Source organism: Asterias amurensis, chromosome 21, assembly GCF_032118995.1.
Source record: "Asterias amurensis chromosome 21, ASM3211899v1".
Classification (NCBI taxonomy): domain Eukaryota; kingdom Metazoa; phylum Echinodermata; class Asteroidea; order Forcipulatida; family Asteriidae; genus Asterias; species Asterias amurensis.
Window position 1 is genome coordinate 11,959,562 of NC_092668.1, and position 17,386 is coordinate 11,976,947.

At 38.4% G+C, this 17,386-nt stretch overlaps 1 protein-coding gene across 1 annotated transcript; it reads left to right on the plus strand.

Annotated features, from left to right (window-relative positions):
- The first annotated feature begins 1,203 nt into the window (after positions 1 to 1,203).
- LOC139952947 (non-selective voltage-gated ion channel VDAC2-like) lies at positions 1,204 to 11,962 on the plus strand. The gene is made up of 9 exons (XM_071952284.1): positions 1,204 to 1,323; positions 2,694 to 2,794; positions 4,171 to 4,220; positions 4,881 to 4,965; positions 6,423 to 6,543; positions 7,222 to 7,332; positions 7,949 to 8,065; positions 8,301 to 8,509; positions 9,389 to 11,962. The coding sequence occupies exons 2-9, from the start codon at positions 2,728 to 2,730 to the stop codon at positions 9,478 to 9,480; spliced, it is 852 nt and encodes a 283-aa protein (XP_071808385.1). The 5' UTR covers positions 1,204 to 1,323; positions 2,694 to 2,727; the 3' UTR covers positions 9,481 to 11,962.
- The last annotated feature ends 5,424 nt before the right edge of the window (positions 11,963 to 17,386 follow it).

The window sequence follows — 17,386 nt, forward strand, 5'->3', positions numbered from 1 at the left end:
CTCGACACCAATCAAAATACCTAATGAATTTCAAATCAAAATTTTTGGGTCAAATCGGCCAAAAATCTGACATAGCACCTTTAATACAACTTTCTGTACAGTACACCGTTTCCATAAGCGAATACATTAAAATAGGCCCATGCCTATAAAGTTGTCTGTACCCTGGAAGGTGGCAATAATAAGATGAAGGAGAGAGTGTTCTAGCAATGCTAAACCTTGAGAGGTGGGTTTGAAGTGTGTAATCATGCGCAGATTCAGGGGCACCTGCCCTCGCTAAAATGTGAGCGAAAACAAAGTTAAAGCGAGAGGAAAGAGAAGGAGAGAGCGAGATGAATCAGCTATAGCCTACAATAATTTTAATAGTTGCTGTATTATAGTACCATAGATTTTGAGAAAGAAGTAATTTCTCACTAAAATAATAAAAGACTATACTAGCCAGAAGTCTTTAATTCCTAGCTGAAAGCACACAAATTCGTCCAACTAGGGTGTTTTTTCTCTCATAATTTTCTCGCAACTTCGATGACCAATTTAGCTTAAATTTTCACAGGCTTGTTATTTTATGCTTATGTTGGGATACACCAAGTGAAAAGACTGGTCTTTGACAATTACCAAACGTGTACCTTCCCTTTACAGCAAAGTGCCCCCATATTTTGACTGATTTAGTTTTGCAAGATTGTTTGTTGTTGTTGGGTCTTGGACGCAGAGTCTGCGTTAACAAAATCAATGTCTTATAGGGAGGTTCGAAGGCAATAGGTTAGATATGGGAATCGTAGAAACAAAAAGGGACCCCCATAGAGTATAAGGAGACACATTATTGCGCTGACCTTATTCGCATCTTAAACAAACGTCATTTCCCCGAAGTCATTAAATTACTTAAAATACTTGGATTTGTTTTATCTCGTAGTATCGAGCTGTTTACATTTCGCTTGGATACTTGAAGATTTTGAGCCTGTGTGTGATGATAACACTTAATTCGTCGCATTGTGGGGCATTAGTTTGGAACTCTGTAGATAAGCGAGTATAAAACAGCCTATATTACGTTTTTCATGAACACAAATTATACTTTGTTTTACAGCTCGTTATGGGTGTATCTTCAGGCGGCAGTTTCGTGTAAACGTTTTCTAGTAGATACAAAACACACAGCCCCGCCGTCCCCCGAATAAACCAGTTTGGTGAAGAGCGCCACCATTGTTAGAAGTTGAATTCGTTTCGTCCCTGGGACAACCTCGTGAAACCCGCTCTTACGCCATTTTCCGGCTTTTTGTGTGCTGCAGATATTACCGTGTGTACGGATATCATTCCAACTCTGTGAATTTTGCATAGGTGAGTCTTACGTAAGAAAGCTGCTCATTAAAGAATACATTTTATAAAGCATTCCTAAACTCATTGAATTTGTGAACCTGTTCTGTCTAGCGTTTCATGTTGCTTGCATTTGGTTGAGACGGGATTGAGTAATGTGCATGACGTAACGTTAGCCTTTTATTGGTCAATGGTCAACTCGTCCGTGAAACAACTCCCAATAAAAAGTAAACTTCGCCCCAGTTACCATTTCGCCCCATGGTGACAAATGCTGTTCATATTTTGATTTGTCGGAAAGACTTTATGAGAGGCGTGTGAACGAAATCTGCAACGAAATAACGAATGCAAGCTTACTCTTCTTCTTGGCATGCTAATGAATTGAATGCTAGAGTTTGCGACGAAATAACACAATTATGCGGGCTTGCTCTTCTTTCTTGGTTGGCTCTACTGCCATGACTGCTAATCTGATCATGCAATGTGCTGGGCAGAATGGATTGCTAGCGCGCTTATAAAAAATGTATAATTATGTTAGCTAGCTAGAGTAAGACCTAAGACTAAGTAAGAGATGCAGAGCATGATGTTTTGGGAGTTTTTTGTAGATGGGGGGAATCCGTTTAAAGCATGTTTAGATAGTTTAGAACTAGAAGTGATGTCGGTCCTTTTCGCAATTAAGTCACTTCGTACCCAAGTCGCTTCATTGTCGTACCAAAGTCACTTTTCGTACCCAAGTCATTTCGTACTCGAGTCACTTTGACCCCAGTAATTGACTGAATCTGACAGAAGTGGCCAGCCTTCATTATCTTCTTTCTTGTGGACATTGACATTGATTATATTTCACGATAATTAAAAAAGACTTGCAGGAAGATCAGAATAAATATTCCTCATTAATCTTTGTGAGAAAAGTGTCCAGTTATTAGTTATTATTGCTGAGGTATCGTTTTTCACTTTGGAATGACGCGATTTTCTCATGAAGTCATGGGCTCCGTTTTTTACTTGTCTGACGGAGAATGGCACGCTTGCTGAGGGCATATTTTACACAACCTTTTTCTTCATAAATTACGTTTGCTGTTTTAAAAACTCGCCTAAAAAGTGAATGTTTTATTTACTGATAACCAGTGCTTATAACAAAAACGAACCCCAAACTCATTCACATATGACGTGACTTGGTTTTGAGGCCGTGAAATCAAGCATCTGAAAGAACACAACTTTGTGTGACAAGGGTGTTTTTTTTTTTCATTATTATCTCACAACTTCGACGACCAATTGAGTTCACATTTTCACAGGTTTGTTTGTTTGTGCATTTGATGAGATGCATGTACACCGAGTGAGAAGACTCGTCTTTGATAATTACCAAAGCTGTCCAGTGTCTTAAATACTTTTGACATTTGTTACAGACTTTTGTCCAGCTTTAATCACAGTAACAAAGAGATGGCCGTCCCACCAGTTTACGCAGATTTGGGCAAGTCAGCCAGAGATATCTTTGGAAAGGGCTATGGTAAGTATATGCTTTGACTCTGTTCTTTTGAAGACCAGGGCCCAAATTCATTCAAACGCTATTTTAAAAGCAGAAAATACTGTGTAGAAAATATTGTTTATGAGCAAAAAAAATAAATTGGGGCATCATTTGCAACAATTTAAACTTGATGGAGTTGTGGTTAGTAACAAGTTTCTGTTCTAAAAGCAAGAATTTTCTAAACTTTTGGGTGTAAGATGTTGTAAAAGATCTTACCATAAACCTTCTTTTTTTAATTGACCTGAGTCAAACAACAGTATTGAAACAGTGGTATTGAAAGTAATCCCATTTCCTACGCTTCCTTTTTCTACCCTAACCCGTAGAAGGCCACAAAAAATATAATCAATGATCAAAGAATACCAGACTATTGCTTATCATAATTCTTTGTTGACAGTAACAGTTGGTAAAAGATGCTTTTGTTTGTTGCATGTTGATTAGATTGCACATAACTTATAGTGATGTAGGTCAGAAGTCGGAGAAAAATCGTTCATACTTGGGGGCCAATTTCATAGAGCTGCTCAGGCACAAAAAGTAGCTAAGCGCAACAAAATTATGCTTCATACTTGGATCAGGTTACCAACCGAAAAAGCATGTCTTATGTACATTCTGTGACCTCTATCCTGCTTTCTTTTGCTTAGCAGACAATTTTTAAGCTTGATTTCTGCTTAAGCAGCTTTATGCAAGTGGGCCCCAGTATAGTAAGACAAATACATGGAGTGTGTGTCATAATCTGAACCAGCAGATTCAATTTCCTGAACTAATTTCACAGGGTCGTTCTTGCGGTGACCCCCTGGTGTTATCACATGAATTTTGCTTGCACTTCCTTTTGGGGGGACAGACTTCACCGACAACCAGGTTAATTGCCACTGTACCCAAGAAGTAACCACTTATTTGGGTAAACCCTGTCTTGGCCAGGGTGCACTTGGTTTAACATAAATGTTTCTGAAATACATTTGTTAGTTACAAAACAATTGCAGGCCTGTATGCTTTGTTTTTGAAAGGACAAGGGCACCAAGGCATTTTCTTCTTGGTAAAGGGCACCCTATGATGAAATTGCAAATTTCTACTGGAGCATTTTTAAGGGCACCAAGGCAATGACCAGGGGACACGGAGGCAATCGCCTTCGTTGCCTCCGTGAAGTATCAGGCCTGCAATTGCAAGGATAAGTAAACAACAATCAAGGGAATTGAATCAGTTGTGGCAAGCTCCTAGGCCAACCAAAAGGGACATACACACACAAAAAAAAGTTTGTAATCTGATCAGCTAAATGATATTTCAACACACAACAACAAAGGAGAGTATTCAATTTGTGTGTTTTGTATTGTTGTTGAAGTTTTCTTTGTTTTTTTTGTTCCTAGGATTTGGTTTCGTGAAGCTAGATGCCAAGACCACCACCCAGTCAGGCGTGGTAAGTTGACTTTTTCAGTTGAAGTTTTCACCAATGGAAATGGTAATTGTCAAAGACGAGTCTTCCCACTTGGTGGATCTGTACGTATGTGTAAAATAACAAACCCGTGAAAATTGGTCCGAAGTTGCGAGATAAAAATGAAAGGAAAAACACCCTTGTCACACCAAGTTGTGTGCTTTCAGATGCTTGATTTCGAGACCTCAAATTCTAAACTTGAGGTCTCAAAATCAAAATCGTGGAAAATAACTTCTTTCTCGAAAACTACGTCACTTCAGAGGAGCCGTTTCTCACAATGTTTTATACCATCAACCTCTACTTATTACTTGTTACCTAGTGCGGTTTTATGCTGATAATTATTTTGAGTAATTACCAATAGTGTATGCTGCCTTTAAGGAAAGACCAAAGAACAATAGATTTTTATCATGTAAACGTGAATAATTATAATGTTTGCATCAACAAATATTTGACCAGAAATGTTTAAGAGCAAGCAAACACCTTAATTTTTAAGTTCTTCTGCACCTTGAACACCCAGCAGGGTGGATATGTGCGCATTACAAGTCTGATTATTATAATTTTGTTTTTTTGCAACTGGGAATGGGGACTTCCGAAGACTTGAATGTAATCATTAAGTTTCTTTGTTGTTCTGTGTTTTGATTACAGGACTTCAATGTTGTTGGAACATCAAATAACGACACCGGTAAAGTAGATGGTAGCCTGGAGACAAAATACAGCTGGAAGGACTATGGTAAGTCTAGCAATGCACAGTGAAATATATTTTTTCGTTAATTCTTCAATTCGTGACAACATGTCATAGCCAGACTCAAGCTGTGATGTTTTTGTTCGGCAGAGGGTGGGTTCGAGTCCCGGTCATGACACTTGTGTCCTTAAAGGGAAGGTACACGTTTGGTGATCGTCACAGACAAGTCTTCTCACGTGGTGTATCCCAACATAGGCATAAAATAACAAGCCTGTGAAAATTTGAGCTAGATTGGTCATCGAAGTTGCGAGAAAATGATGAGAGAAAAAACACACTTGTTGAACGAATTTGTGTGCTTTCAGACATGAATAAAAGACTTCTAGCTAGAAGTCTTTTATTATTTTAGTGAGAAATTACCTCTTTCTCAAAATCTTTGCTACCTCAGAGGGAGCCGTTTCTCACAATGTTTAATACTATCAACAGCTCTTCAATGCTCGTTACCAAGTCAGTTTTTAAGTTAATATTTGTTTTGAGTAATTACCAAACGTGTACCTTCCCTTTAATTAAGACATTTGACCATTATTGCTGCATCCTTTGGATTGGACGTGCAGCCGTTGGTCTCGTGTGTTGTGTAAATGCACTTAAAAAACCCCAGTAAACTTAAAGGAACACGTTGCCTTGGATCAGACGAGTTGGTCAAAACAAAAGCGTTTGTAACCGTTTTTTATAAAATGCATATGGTTGGAAAGATGTTTTAAAAGTAGAATACAATGATCCACACAAGTTTGCCTCGAAATTGCGTGGTTTTCCTTCTACTGTGCGAACTAACATGGTCAGCCATTTATGGGAGTCAAAATTTTGACCCCCATAAATGGCCGACGTGTTAGTCGACGAGGTAAAAGGAAAACCACGCAATTTCGAGGCATGTTTGTGTGGATCATTGTATTCTACTTTTACAACATCTTTCTACCCATATGCATTTTATAAAAAACGGTTACAAACGCTTTTCAAAGACCAACTCGACCGATCCAAGGCAACGTGTTCCTTTAATGGAAAAAGAAGGGGGTTCATCTGGGTGTTCGTGGTTTGATTTAATAGCAGCACACTGCCCCACAGCACCTTGTTAACCATTACACAGTGCTATGTAAAGAAATTGTTTTTTTTTAAACTTTTCGCTACACGACACCTTACAGGAAAATACCTAATGTTCACTCAGAGATGGATTTGAGCATTTTATAAGGAGCCACCAGTATAATAATAATGTGTGATTTATTAAATTTATATGGCGCTCTCTTCGAGGGCGCATAACAGTAAAATACACCATAAGAAAATTACACAAAATAAATGTTTTTAAAAAGTACACCAGCAAACATTTACAAAATAGAAATCAAAGCCTTATCAACAATGAAAGGTGCATGAACACCATAATACTGCAAAAAAAAAATGTTGTTTTTGTATGATGGTGCCATGGTGTCTGATTGTAGCGTTTTGATTTTTAACGACAGGTCTGTCCTTCAAGGAGAAATGGAACACAGACAATACACTGGCCACCGAAGTGACAATCGAGAACCAGATTGCTCAGGGACTGAAGGTTTCTTTCGACACTAGCTTTTCACCTCAGACTGGGTATGAACTTATTGAAATATTTCAAAAGGTCCTACTTTTTTCCAAGGTCCATGTTTCATACCCGATATGAACACAATTTTGTATTTATAAATACAAACAAACAGTTTCACTATTCCTATTTGTGGAGAGCGCGTCACGTGGGGATGTTTAAACCGTTGATAATGACCAGTGTTTATAACTGGTTGCCCATGCTAGTCTTGATGCAAGACGTTTCTTGCGATGCAGGCGCTGTTGGTGAGTTTATTACGCCTTTTAACCAAAAAGGTATTTATGAATGGGAATCAAAGTGTGTTGAGTTGGTTTTCAACTAGTGGTTTAAACCCGCCAAGGCCTGGTTCTTGATAATTTACCTTGGCTTCGTCTCGGTAAAATTATGTAGCAAAGTTTGCCTTCTTTTTCAGTGACTAGCGAACTGTGCCAGTTAGTTTGTTGTTTCACTAGTCTACCAGCTTTGTCTTTGGTCCATATTAGATAGAGATGCTTCTCAATATTAGAATAAGCATCTGGCCAGCAGACCATTGATGTGCCAGACCATTGATAGAAAGTAAATCACTCAATAGTCCAATTATACAGAACATTAAGACTGGTGTGTTTTCAGGCTGACTGTGTACCTAACAAGTATCGGTGATATTTAACTTCATATTTCAACTTCCCAATGACTTTCTTTGTTTGATACAGCAAGAAGAACGGACGTATCAAGACCTGTTACAAGAGAGACTACGTCAACCTCAACGCAGATGTAGACTTTGACTTTGCTGGACCTACCATCCATGGTGCTGCTGTTGTAGGGTAAGTCCAGGGACACGTTATTGTACTGTTGTTGAAGCCGTCACACCCCCAAGAAAACAAGGGGAGTGCTCAGGGAGAATTTGAGTGGTTGGGGTGCAGGCAGGAAGGATGTAGATGTTCTGAAAGTAGCTAGCTATGGGATGTTGGTGACTTTGTCATGTGTCATGTATCTTCCCATAGCGTTTAGAAGTGCTGAGTCTCAGTGAGTTGTGGCGTTTTGTGGCCGACGGCTAAGAGCAACTGGACTTGAGCTTTGGTGTTTCTGATCACCAGAGTGTGGGTGCGAGAACTGCTCTTGACACCTGTAAGCAAGATGCTTTGGGATGAAACAAGTAGTCAGTAGTGCCTGTGTGTTGTTAAAAAGTGAGAAATGCACGCAAAACACCCCAGACACCATTATAACTAAGGAAAGGGTTAGTGTTGGTGTGTCTGACAGCACGTTAGGCTGCACTCAAAAGGAAGAAGTAGATCGAAAGAGGGTCAAGATGGGTTCCTTGCAGCCTCAGTTTGGTAACAATGGTTGTAGCAGGACGACAACAAGATGGCCAAATGTCTCAACACAGCTCTATGTAGATGATCCTTTAACCCATTGATTCACTGGTTGCTTGTTCTATAGGTATGAAGGTTGGCTAGCCGGTTACCAGATGTCGTTTGACACCTCCAAGTCCAAGTTGACCAAGAGTAACTTCGCGTTGGGCTTCAAGACTGGCGACTTCCAGCTCCACACAGCAATGTAAGTATTACAAAGTCAGGGTACCAACATTTCTTTTACTCCGAGTACTCGGTTTTTCCAATTGAACAGTTGCATACAACAAACCTATGTTACGCGTTGGGCTTCAAGACTGGCGACTTCCAGCTGCACACAGCAATGTAAGTACCACAAAGTCAGGGTACCAACATTTCTTTTACTGAAAGACTCTGTTAGGAATTGAGAGCCAAGTCTTATAATCTTCTGTCATATTTCACAGCAACGAGGGCACAGATTTCAGCGGGGCCATCTACCAGAAGGTGAACAGCAAACTGGAGAGCGCCATCAATGTTGGCTGGACATCGGGGACTAACGCCACACGCTTTGCCGTTGGTGCTAAGTACACATTGGATGAGGACTCCTCCCTCAGGGCAAAGGTCAGCAACACGAGTCAGGTCGGAATCGGCTTCACCCACACACTAAGAGCAGGTAAGTTGGAAGCGTCGTTAAAATGGTGTCGCTAGATTGTTTTCCTACCATGCAAAGTCTCAAAATCAAACATGGGCCAAAATTGGTCAGCATTTGGACACGTGTGTCCTTAAGCAAGACTCTTGACAATTATTGATGCGTCCTTCGTATGGGATGGAAAGCCGTTGGTCCTGTGTGTCATGTAATGTACGTAAAACCCAGTGCACTTATCACAAAGAGTGAGGATTGCCTGCAGTTCCTGGTCTGATCGGCAGCACATTGCGCCACAGCACCTTGTTAACCATAACATGGTGCTATAAAGGAATCGGTCATTTTCTTCGAAGCGTGGCTCAACATACCATACAAGATAAAATACTACATGCAAATAGTTAATGGACTGACGTTTCAAAGTCTTTCTCAAAGACGAAATTACAGCAGAACAAGCACAGATAAATAAGTGTACAACATAAACAATGAAATGAAAAACATGAATAGAGAGAGAGAGCATGAAAGCACACATAACAAAGCGAGGGGTAAACAATGAAAAGGGGTCTGGTACTTGCACTTCATACGCCCCTATAGGGATATGATAAAGTGCAATAATACACAAGAAACCAGTGTTATTACTTGGAAATATTAAATGTTAGGCAGTAGTGTACATGGTAAGACACTGCTTTAGAATTGTAAGGGTCGTGGCTTTGAATCCCACCCGAGTTATATGCCTGTGATATTTTTTCACAGGACTAGGGAAAGTACTGAGTATACAGTACTTATCACACATTGGTGTATAGGTAAAACCAAAATTAATATTCTTCATCCTGATGCAAATTTAACATTTATTTTTTTGTTTTTTTCTTTTCTTCCACACCACCCTGTCTACTTCCCCCTATCCTCAAACAGGAGTCAAAGTGACCCTCTCCACCCTCATTGACGGCAAGAGCTTGAACCAGGGAGGACACAAGCTGGGTCTGGGTCTGGAGCTAGAATCTTAAAAACAAAAACCAAAACACAATCTAACAAATTGTTTTAGTTTTTGGAGTGAGTGGTGTACCTTTTACTATTATGAGCATGGTGGTATCATACCGTAGCGGAACAAAACCGACATCACTAACAACAAGAGAAAACATGCAAGAGAAGCGGTTCCAATTCATCCCCTGTACAAATGTTAAATTAATTCCTATTATATCGACGGATAGCCAAACCTTAAGCTTAACCTACAACCCCTTCCCAGGAATTTTAACCAAAGCATGAAATGGTTTGCTGTTTAGAGTACTTCTTCAGTGAGTTGTGACGTTTGAAAGTAACCCCTGTCTAAAAAGTCTATGCAATCGGAGATGGTTATGAAGGCTTGGGTGCAGCTATAGTTTGCGGTAAAAAAGAAAATTGGTTTTGTGTAGCCATGTTCAATGGCCATGTTTGTAATAAGGATTGGTAACCAAATTTGAGGGTGGTGGTGGTGAAATTACCTGGACTAAAATATTCCCAGACACTTCATAATAAAGACTAAGAAGGACCGAGGCCAACACGAATGGCTTCTGTTGTGGCTTAGGCTAGTTCACTGTTAGCCAAGCACCTCAAAGCCACAGCCGAAGCAATCGTACACGGCCAAAATAACAAATTCAACTTGCCTAAAGATTATAAAGCTGTTAGGCCCTGAAAAAACATTGCTTAGCAGAAATACTTATAAAGCCAAAATGTATTGTGTACCGGGTGTGGCTGGAGTGCCTGCTAAACTTTGCTCCGCAGGAAAACTTGCTTAGCATCATTTCTGCCAAACAGCTTAAAGACATTTCGTTTAAGGGGCAGTGTCTACAAATTATCTGACTTTCTTTAAAGCTTATCAAATTTGTTTTAGTTTACAGTTTCTTAAAATTCCACTGGTCTCTGGCAACATGCAAAAAGTTGTTAGCAGAAAAACTTTCATGAATTTCTTGCTTAGCGTGTTACTAGCATCAGTCAGGAAGTGATTGTTTGTAGTTACTAGCAGGGAGTGCATAGCACCTGGCCTTGTGACCAGTTTGTGGCAAACGCTTTCTCCCCATTGTGAAGCTTTCTTTAACTAAACATTTTGTTGAAATAAAATTACAAGCAAGTTTCTTAAACTTGTTCACTCATCGATATAGTTGTGCTGGTAAAGTCTAGCCTTCATTTTTTTTTCTGAAGGATTTACTTTTGGGTACTCTTGTATGGATCTAACAAACTAAACTCGCTGATTAAACTTTGGAACAATACATGTAGATGCTGCTTGAATTCATTTTCAAATAAAAAGCTTATCATTTATCATTTTAAGAGGTGGGGGGGGGGGCGTCTGTCTTCCTATATAACCAGTATTACAGGTGATGTAAAAGCCTATCGACCTTTATCATAGTGCGGCCATCTTGATTTTCTTCCAATCCAATTCATTGAACCTGATCGAGGCTCGGAGGAAAAAAATAGTCTGGTTCCTCAATTGTTCCTGATAGGTAGTAATATCCAATACTGTTGTTAGGTGCAAGACATGATCAAGATGGCTGCATCGTGATACAGGTGTATTGGTTAAGACTAATCAAAATGCTACTGCTGATATTAATGACTATATTCATAAATGTGCTGGTATTAATAATTATGTGTTGGGCTGTCTTCATCTTATTTGTGTTTGAGTCTAAACCATAGAAATATATGACCCACAGATTGATGTGTGTACATGTAGTTGTAAGTGCGCATATCAGCGTTGCAATGCATGTGAGCTGCCACTTAAGTTGTATGCCATCTTTGTCATTAAAGGCAGCGGAAACTATTGGTAATTGTCAAAGACTAGCCTTCACAGTTGGTGTATCTCAACATATGCATAAAATAACAAACCTGTGAAAATTTTAGCTCAATCGGTCATGGAATTGCGAGATAATAATGAAGAGATAAAACACCCTTGTCACACGGATTTGTGTGCGTTTAGATGGTTGACTTCGAGACCTCGAGTTCTAAAAACACGAGTTTGAACTCGAGACCTCAGATTTAGAACTTGCGGTTTTAAAATCAAACTCGTGGAAAATTACTTTTTTTTCTCGAAAACTATGTCACTTCAGAGGGAGCCGTTCCTCACACTGTTTTATACCATCAACCTCTCCCAATTACTCGTCACCAAGAAAGGTTTTATGCTAATAATTATGATGAGTAATTACCAATAGTGTCCACTGCCTTTAAGTGATCTGTGTCATAAAAGCGTTTCATGGGAACACTCTACTGTATTTCTGCGCTTCCCATGCAGTATTTCGGTGGTTCACAAACAATTTTTCCTTATGTATTTCTGATTGTCTTGCTTTCGTTAACTCTAATTGAATGCACACCACGCTCCGTTGGATTAGTTATTTTGGCTTGGTTGTAAAAGGGTTAAGTTTGAATAGGTAATTGATTCATGGTTATTGTATGAACAATGTGTGTACATCCTATAAAGTTAAGCAAAAATAAGGAAAGAAGACAAATCGTTGAGAAATGTTATCAACTGTTTCAGTGTCATTTTGTGAACTTTTTGTTTGTTTTTTATTTCGACGAACAACAGAGAAATACATGTATAGTTTAAGAGAAGGTACACGTTTGGTAATTACTCAAAACAAATATTAACTTATTAACTGACTTGGTACCGAGCATTGGAGAACTGTTGATAATATAGGTTTTCTCTGTCAATTTCGGAAAATGAGCAGCAAATTCAACGACCAGCCTATTTTATTTCACACGAAATCGAATGCTACTAAAAAAGGGTCATTCGATTTCATAAGACTAGTCAAATCTATTTTTACGTCGTGCAATTTAACAAAATAATCATTCAATTTAACAATTCATAGAAGCTCCTTTCAAACTCGCAGGAGTGTTTTTGAGGCGTGTGTTTAGTTATTCAATTTTATTTTTAGGCAGTCAATTCTGATATTTGTGCAGTCTTAAAAACGCTTGTTAACTTGTTGTTTCCTTACACGAATGTTAAAGGCATGCGGTTAATGTTTTGGCACTCTTGAACATTATAATTTTTTATGCCAAGATGTCTGGCACGCCAACAGATGGTTGGGGAATATTTACAAAAAACAACAACTGGAAAAACATTAAAAAAACAAAACAAAAAAACATTCAAATGTCAGGTCTTGGTCAGTTAACCATTGAAGGTCTCCAGAAAAAAATAAAGAAGAAAACAACCCGTACGGGGCCCAAAGTAAAAGTCTACTGGAAACATAAATTAAAAAAGATTTTTATTTTTTTATTTTTTGAAAGATTGATTGTAGTGTTCAACTCGACTTAACCTTTTTGAAGGGAGCATTCCATCTTGAACCTGTAAAGGTACGATACGGTTTGCCTTTTACAGTTTATCTGTTTATTCGTATTTCTTCGTAGTCGTACTTATTTGAATCCTCGGTGAGCGAAATTGATTGGCTCTTTTTGAAATTAAAAATGAAATCAGCAAAATCTCTAATCGAACCAGCTTTGCTAAATTGAATGATGATTGTGTGCCATGAAAAGGAACTTGAATGCCTCAAAACGAAATGGAATTACCGAAATCTGAATTAGAAACGCAGTAACAACCGGAGAGGCAAAATAGCTTTAATTCGAGCGCCTGAAAATGAAATTGGCTGCTCATTTGCCGAATTTGACCGAGGCAATCTATATAAACCATTGTGGGAAACGACTCCCTTTGAAGTAACGTAGTTTTTGAGAAAGGGGTAATTTCTCACAACAATAATGAAAGACCTTTTGCTAGAAGTCTTTTATTCCGATCTGAAAGCACACAAATTCGTCTAACGATGGTGTCTTTTCTTCCCTCATTTTTTCGGAACTTCGATGACCGATTGAGCCCAAATTTTCACAGGCTTGTTATTTCTTATGCAATACGATGGGATACACGCAGTGAGAACACTGGTCTTTGACGATTACCAAAGGTGTACAGTGGCTTTAAAGCCATATATATACTTTTGGAACGTATAAAAGTTCACACATTTACAAATAACTTACAGGGTTTACAGAAGGTAATGGTGAAAGGCTTCTCTTGAAATATTATTCCATGAAATGCTTTACTTTTTGAGAAAACAGTAAAACATTTATCAATTCTCGACAGCATAGTAAACACATGTCATGACACGGCGAAACGTGCGGAAACCAAGGGTGGGTTTTCCCGTTATTTTCTCCCGACTCCGATGACCGATTGAGCCTAGATTTTCACAGGTTTGTTATTTTATACATAAGTTGTGATACACGAAGTGTGGGCCTTTGGACAATACTGTTTACCGAAAGTGTCCAATGGCTTTAAAGGCACATGGACTTATTTGGAAATATTGTCAACGACCAGTGCTCCCAGTTAGTGTATCCCAACATATGCACAAAATAATTTTTTTTTTTTAATCAATTGGTCATCGAAGTTTAAAGAAAATAATGAAAGAAAAAAAAAAAAACGGTTTTCGTGCTTACCATTATTTTGAGTAATTGCAAATAGTGTTCAGTGCCTTAAAACTACTTCAGCATACAAACATAACTACAGCTGAGCTAAGCGCCTAAAATCAGAAGTCGGACAATGGAAAGCAATAAAAGATTAACATCGTTCCCATGGGTGATTGTCCTTTACTAAGCAATACCCCGCCATGTTTTGCTCACTTGAAGCAACGCGCGAGAGGGGTCGATACAGTGCGCTGCCCATGGTTTACGAGGTTGTGTACCTCTTGCGTACAATCGTTACATGGTAAAGATGTAAGCCTTCGTGCACTTATAAATAATAGGTTTTCATGCTACTTCGCTGCGCTCATACGCATGAAAAACAGTTTGGTTTAATACGCAAAGACACTAAATTAATGACACAAGGTACAGTAAATATTCTGATGCATTGAATTGATTAATTATTTAATCATTCAGACAGCATGGGATGCAGGCTTGCATACACGGGGATGCTGAACATACATACATCCCCCCCAATTATATGCTTATAATACTAATAACATTAATAGCTGACAATCTCATAGCCACATTGGCTGACAGGGGCACAGTACCCATCCTTGGCCGTCTTGGCCCCTCAGGGTTCTACCTGAGAAATCACATCAAGAAATAACTTTAACGTAACATATTATACATTATGAATTGTCAAATTTAGACCTCTTCTTCAAAGAACACGATAGCCACAGTGGCTCTCCACAGGGCGATAGCCCTACGTTGCCCTCATGGCACTTTAGAAAACGTCAAGATTTGATTTGAAATTAAATTCATACAATAATGAATTATGAATTGTCAAATGTAGACCCTTTCTTCAAACAACACAATAGCCACAGTGGCTCTTCAGAGCGAAAGCCCTACGTTGCCCTCATGGCACTTCAGAAAACATGATTTGATTTGAAATTTATTCATACATTAACAAAGATTATTGTCTTGTTACAACATTACTGAATTCCTTATCGTATCACCACTATGGAATTGACTTGAACTCAGCCTATCACAGCTTTTGACACTTCGAGACGTATTACTTCCTCTTCACATACCGATTGTCCCTCTTCACATACCGATTGTTTGCCTTGACGGTCTTCCAACAACCATGTTGCAGTATTAAATCTTCAGATATATTGTTTTGGGACCATCGGGTGGCCCCTCCTGATCACAAACTGTAAAGACCAAAAGATTTTTACATCTACAGCGCCAATTGACTTGAGAGCATCAACAAACAATTCTCTGTACCTAAGTAGAGCTAAGGGGGTTGTTTTGGGTGCGATTGACGAGCTGCTTAAGCACAAAATTTTGCTTAAGCAAAACAAATCCTTGTTTTATGCCTAGTAAAATTAATTTACCGGCCAAAACTCCACTCAATTGTTATGCTAAGTAAACATTAGCTAAATACCAGTCACAAGCAATGTATATGGCATGAAATTTTGGCCAGTAACATGTGTAAAAATAAGCAAGCTATTTTCGTGCTTAAACAAATTGTTTGCTTAAGAGTCAGTTCAGGTAAATAGTTGACATACTTGCTCACGGTCAAAAAATGAATTTTATACTTTGTTGGTGGAAGGGCCTTGGGGTGCAAGTAAACAAAATCGCATTTTCAATTCTATATAAAGCCCGTTGCCATGGTTACAGCTCATTTTGTTTTTTGGCCATTTTAGACCGATTTTGGGGTCTGAAAAACTGGTTTTTAGCTCATATTTACAACTCCACCCAACCAAAATGCAACATTATTTCAAAAAACCTTTTATATCACTACAAAGTATCATCCTTGGCCTTCCTTGAGATAAAACATTATTGCTTTAAATAACACCCTTGTGCTATTTTTGCATTATGCATTACAGTATGTTTTAGAACTTGCAAAATCAACATTTTTACCCTATTTTTGGACCTCAAAATCCAAAATGTCAACTTGCCAGGGGTCTCAGAAAATTTCCCTTTCGGCTGTGATTAGGGCCAACAGTGGTCTTTCCATATCTGGTGTCAAAAACTTGGGCAATCGTATCCTGTTGTGACAGTACTGCCTCAAACTAGACTTTTTTCCCCAAAACATGAAAAATGCCTTTTTAAGGGTCTTTTCACATAATATCGAAATACGTGTCCACGGTAAAAAAAAAAAATATATATATTTTTCATTTTTTTGTGGATGGTAGGATGGTAGGGACTTGGGGTCCAAATAAACAACATTTACATTTCAAATCATAATATAACACGTTGCCATGGTAACAGTTCATGTGTGTTTAGGCCACTTTAGGCTGATCTTGGGGAATGAAAAACTGTTTTTTTAGTTAATATTTACAACTCCACCCCACCAAAAAACAAAATTATTTCATAAAACCTTTTACATCACTACAAAGTATCATCCTTGGCTTTACTTGAGACAAACAAATATTGCTATAAATTTCCCCCTTATGCTATTTTTAGGACGTGCATTAGAGTATGCTTTTAGAACTTGCAAAATCAACATTTTTACCATTTTTTTTGCCCTCAAAATTTCATTTTTTTCAGGGGTCTCAGAATATTTTCCTTTCGGTTTTGATCAGGGCCAAAATTTGTCTTTTTTATTTCTGGTAAGAAAAACTTGGCAAGTGTATCCTGATGTTAACAGTACTGTCTCAAAAATAGACTTTTTTCCTCAAACAGAAAAATGCATTTTGAATTGTTTCTTCTTCATATTGAATTTCTAACATTAAAAAGTAATAATTCTATCAATCTTGCAGCTTTTCCTTAGCACTAGTGGATTACCCAACATTGATCAGGAACTGTTGATGACCTTAATTTTACAATTTGCCCGGCCCAGCCCCAATCATATTTCTTGACATTGCATAAAACAATGTTTTGTGAATAGCGCCTCTTTTTGTGAAAGTGTTCGGTTGTTATTGGTGTTTTCATGTCTTCTGGGTAGAAACACTGTGTTTATTGTATCCTGTTGTGACTGATCATGCCTTAAGTATAGTAATTTTTCCAAAAACAATGCATGCTTGTTAAAAATCTGGCACTGTTTCCATGCCCTTTGAGTAATGAATACAAAGTTTTTATTTAAACATAATGGTATCCAACCAAACCATAACCAATGCTTTGCCACTGAGAGTTCTTGATTTGGCTACTTTACCTATTGTACAGGTATGATTCCCATTGCAAGTAGAGTGCGATGAGCATTCTTTACAAGTTGTCTTTAATACAGGGCCTACTCTCCTTGGTCCCTGCCTGCTACCAAATGTAAAACTTTTCTTAGAGATAGAGATCATAAACAATGTAGTTTCTGTGCTTGCGGCAGATGGTTTGGAGCATCCAATCATGTCCAACACAAACGTGGGAAATTAAAAAGCCCGCTTAAAAGAGTTGGAAAAGTTTGCCAAGATCTTATTAAAAACAATGATACTAACGATTTGCAAGATGAGCGTAAGAGATTATTTAAAAGGAACACGTTGCCTGGGATCGGTTAAGTTGGTCTTTGAAATGCGT

Bases quoted from the DNA above. Each gene is read 5' to 3' on its own strand.
- LOC139952947 (XM_071952284.1), top strand. From the start codon at position 2,728: ATGGCCGTCCCACCAGTTTACGCAGATTTGGGCAAGTCAGCCAGAGAT. The intron at 2,795-4,170 runs GTAAGTATATGC...TTTTGTTCCTAG, and splicing joins TATCTTTGGAAAGGGCTATG to GATTTGGTTTCGTGAAGCTA. The intron at 6,544-7,221 runs GTATGAACTTAT...TGTTTGATACAG, and splicing joins AGCTTTTCACCTCAGACTGG to CAAGAAGAACGGACGTATCA.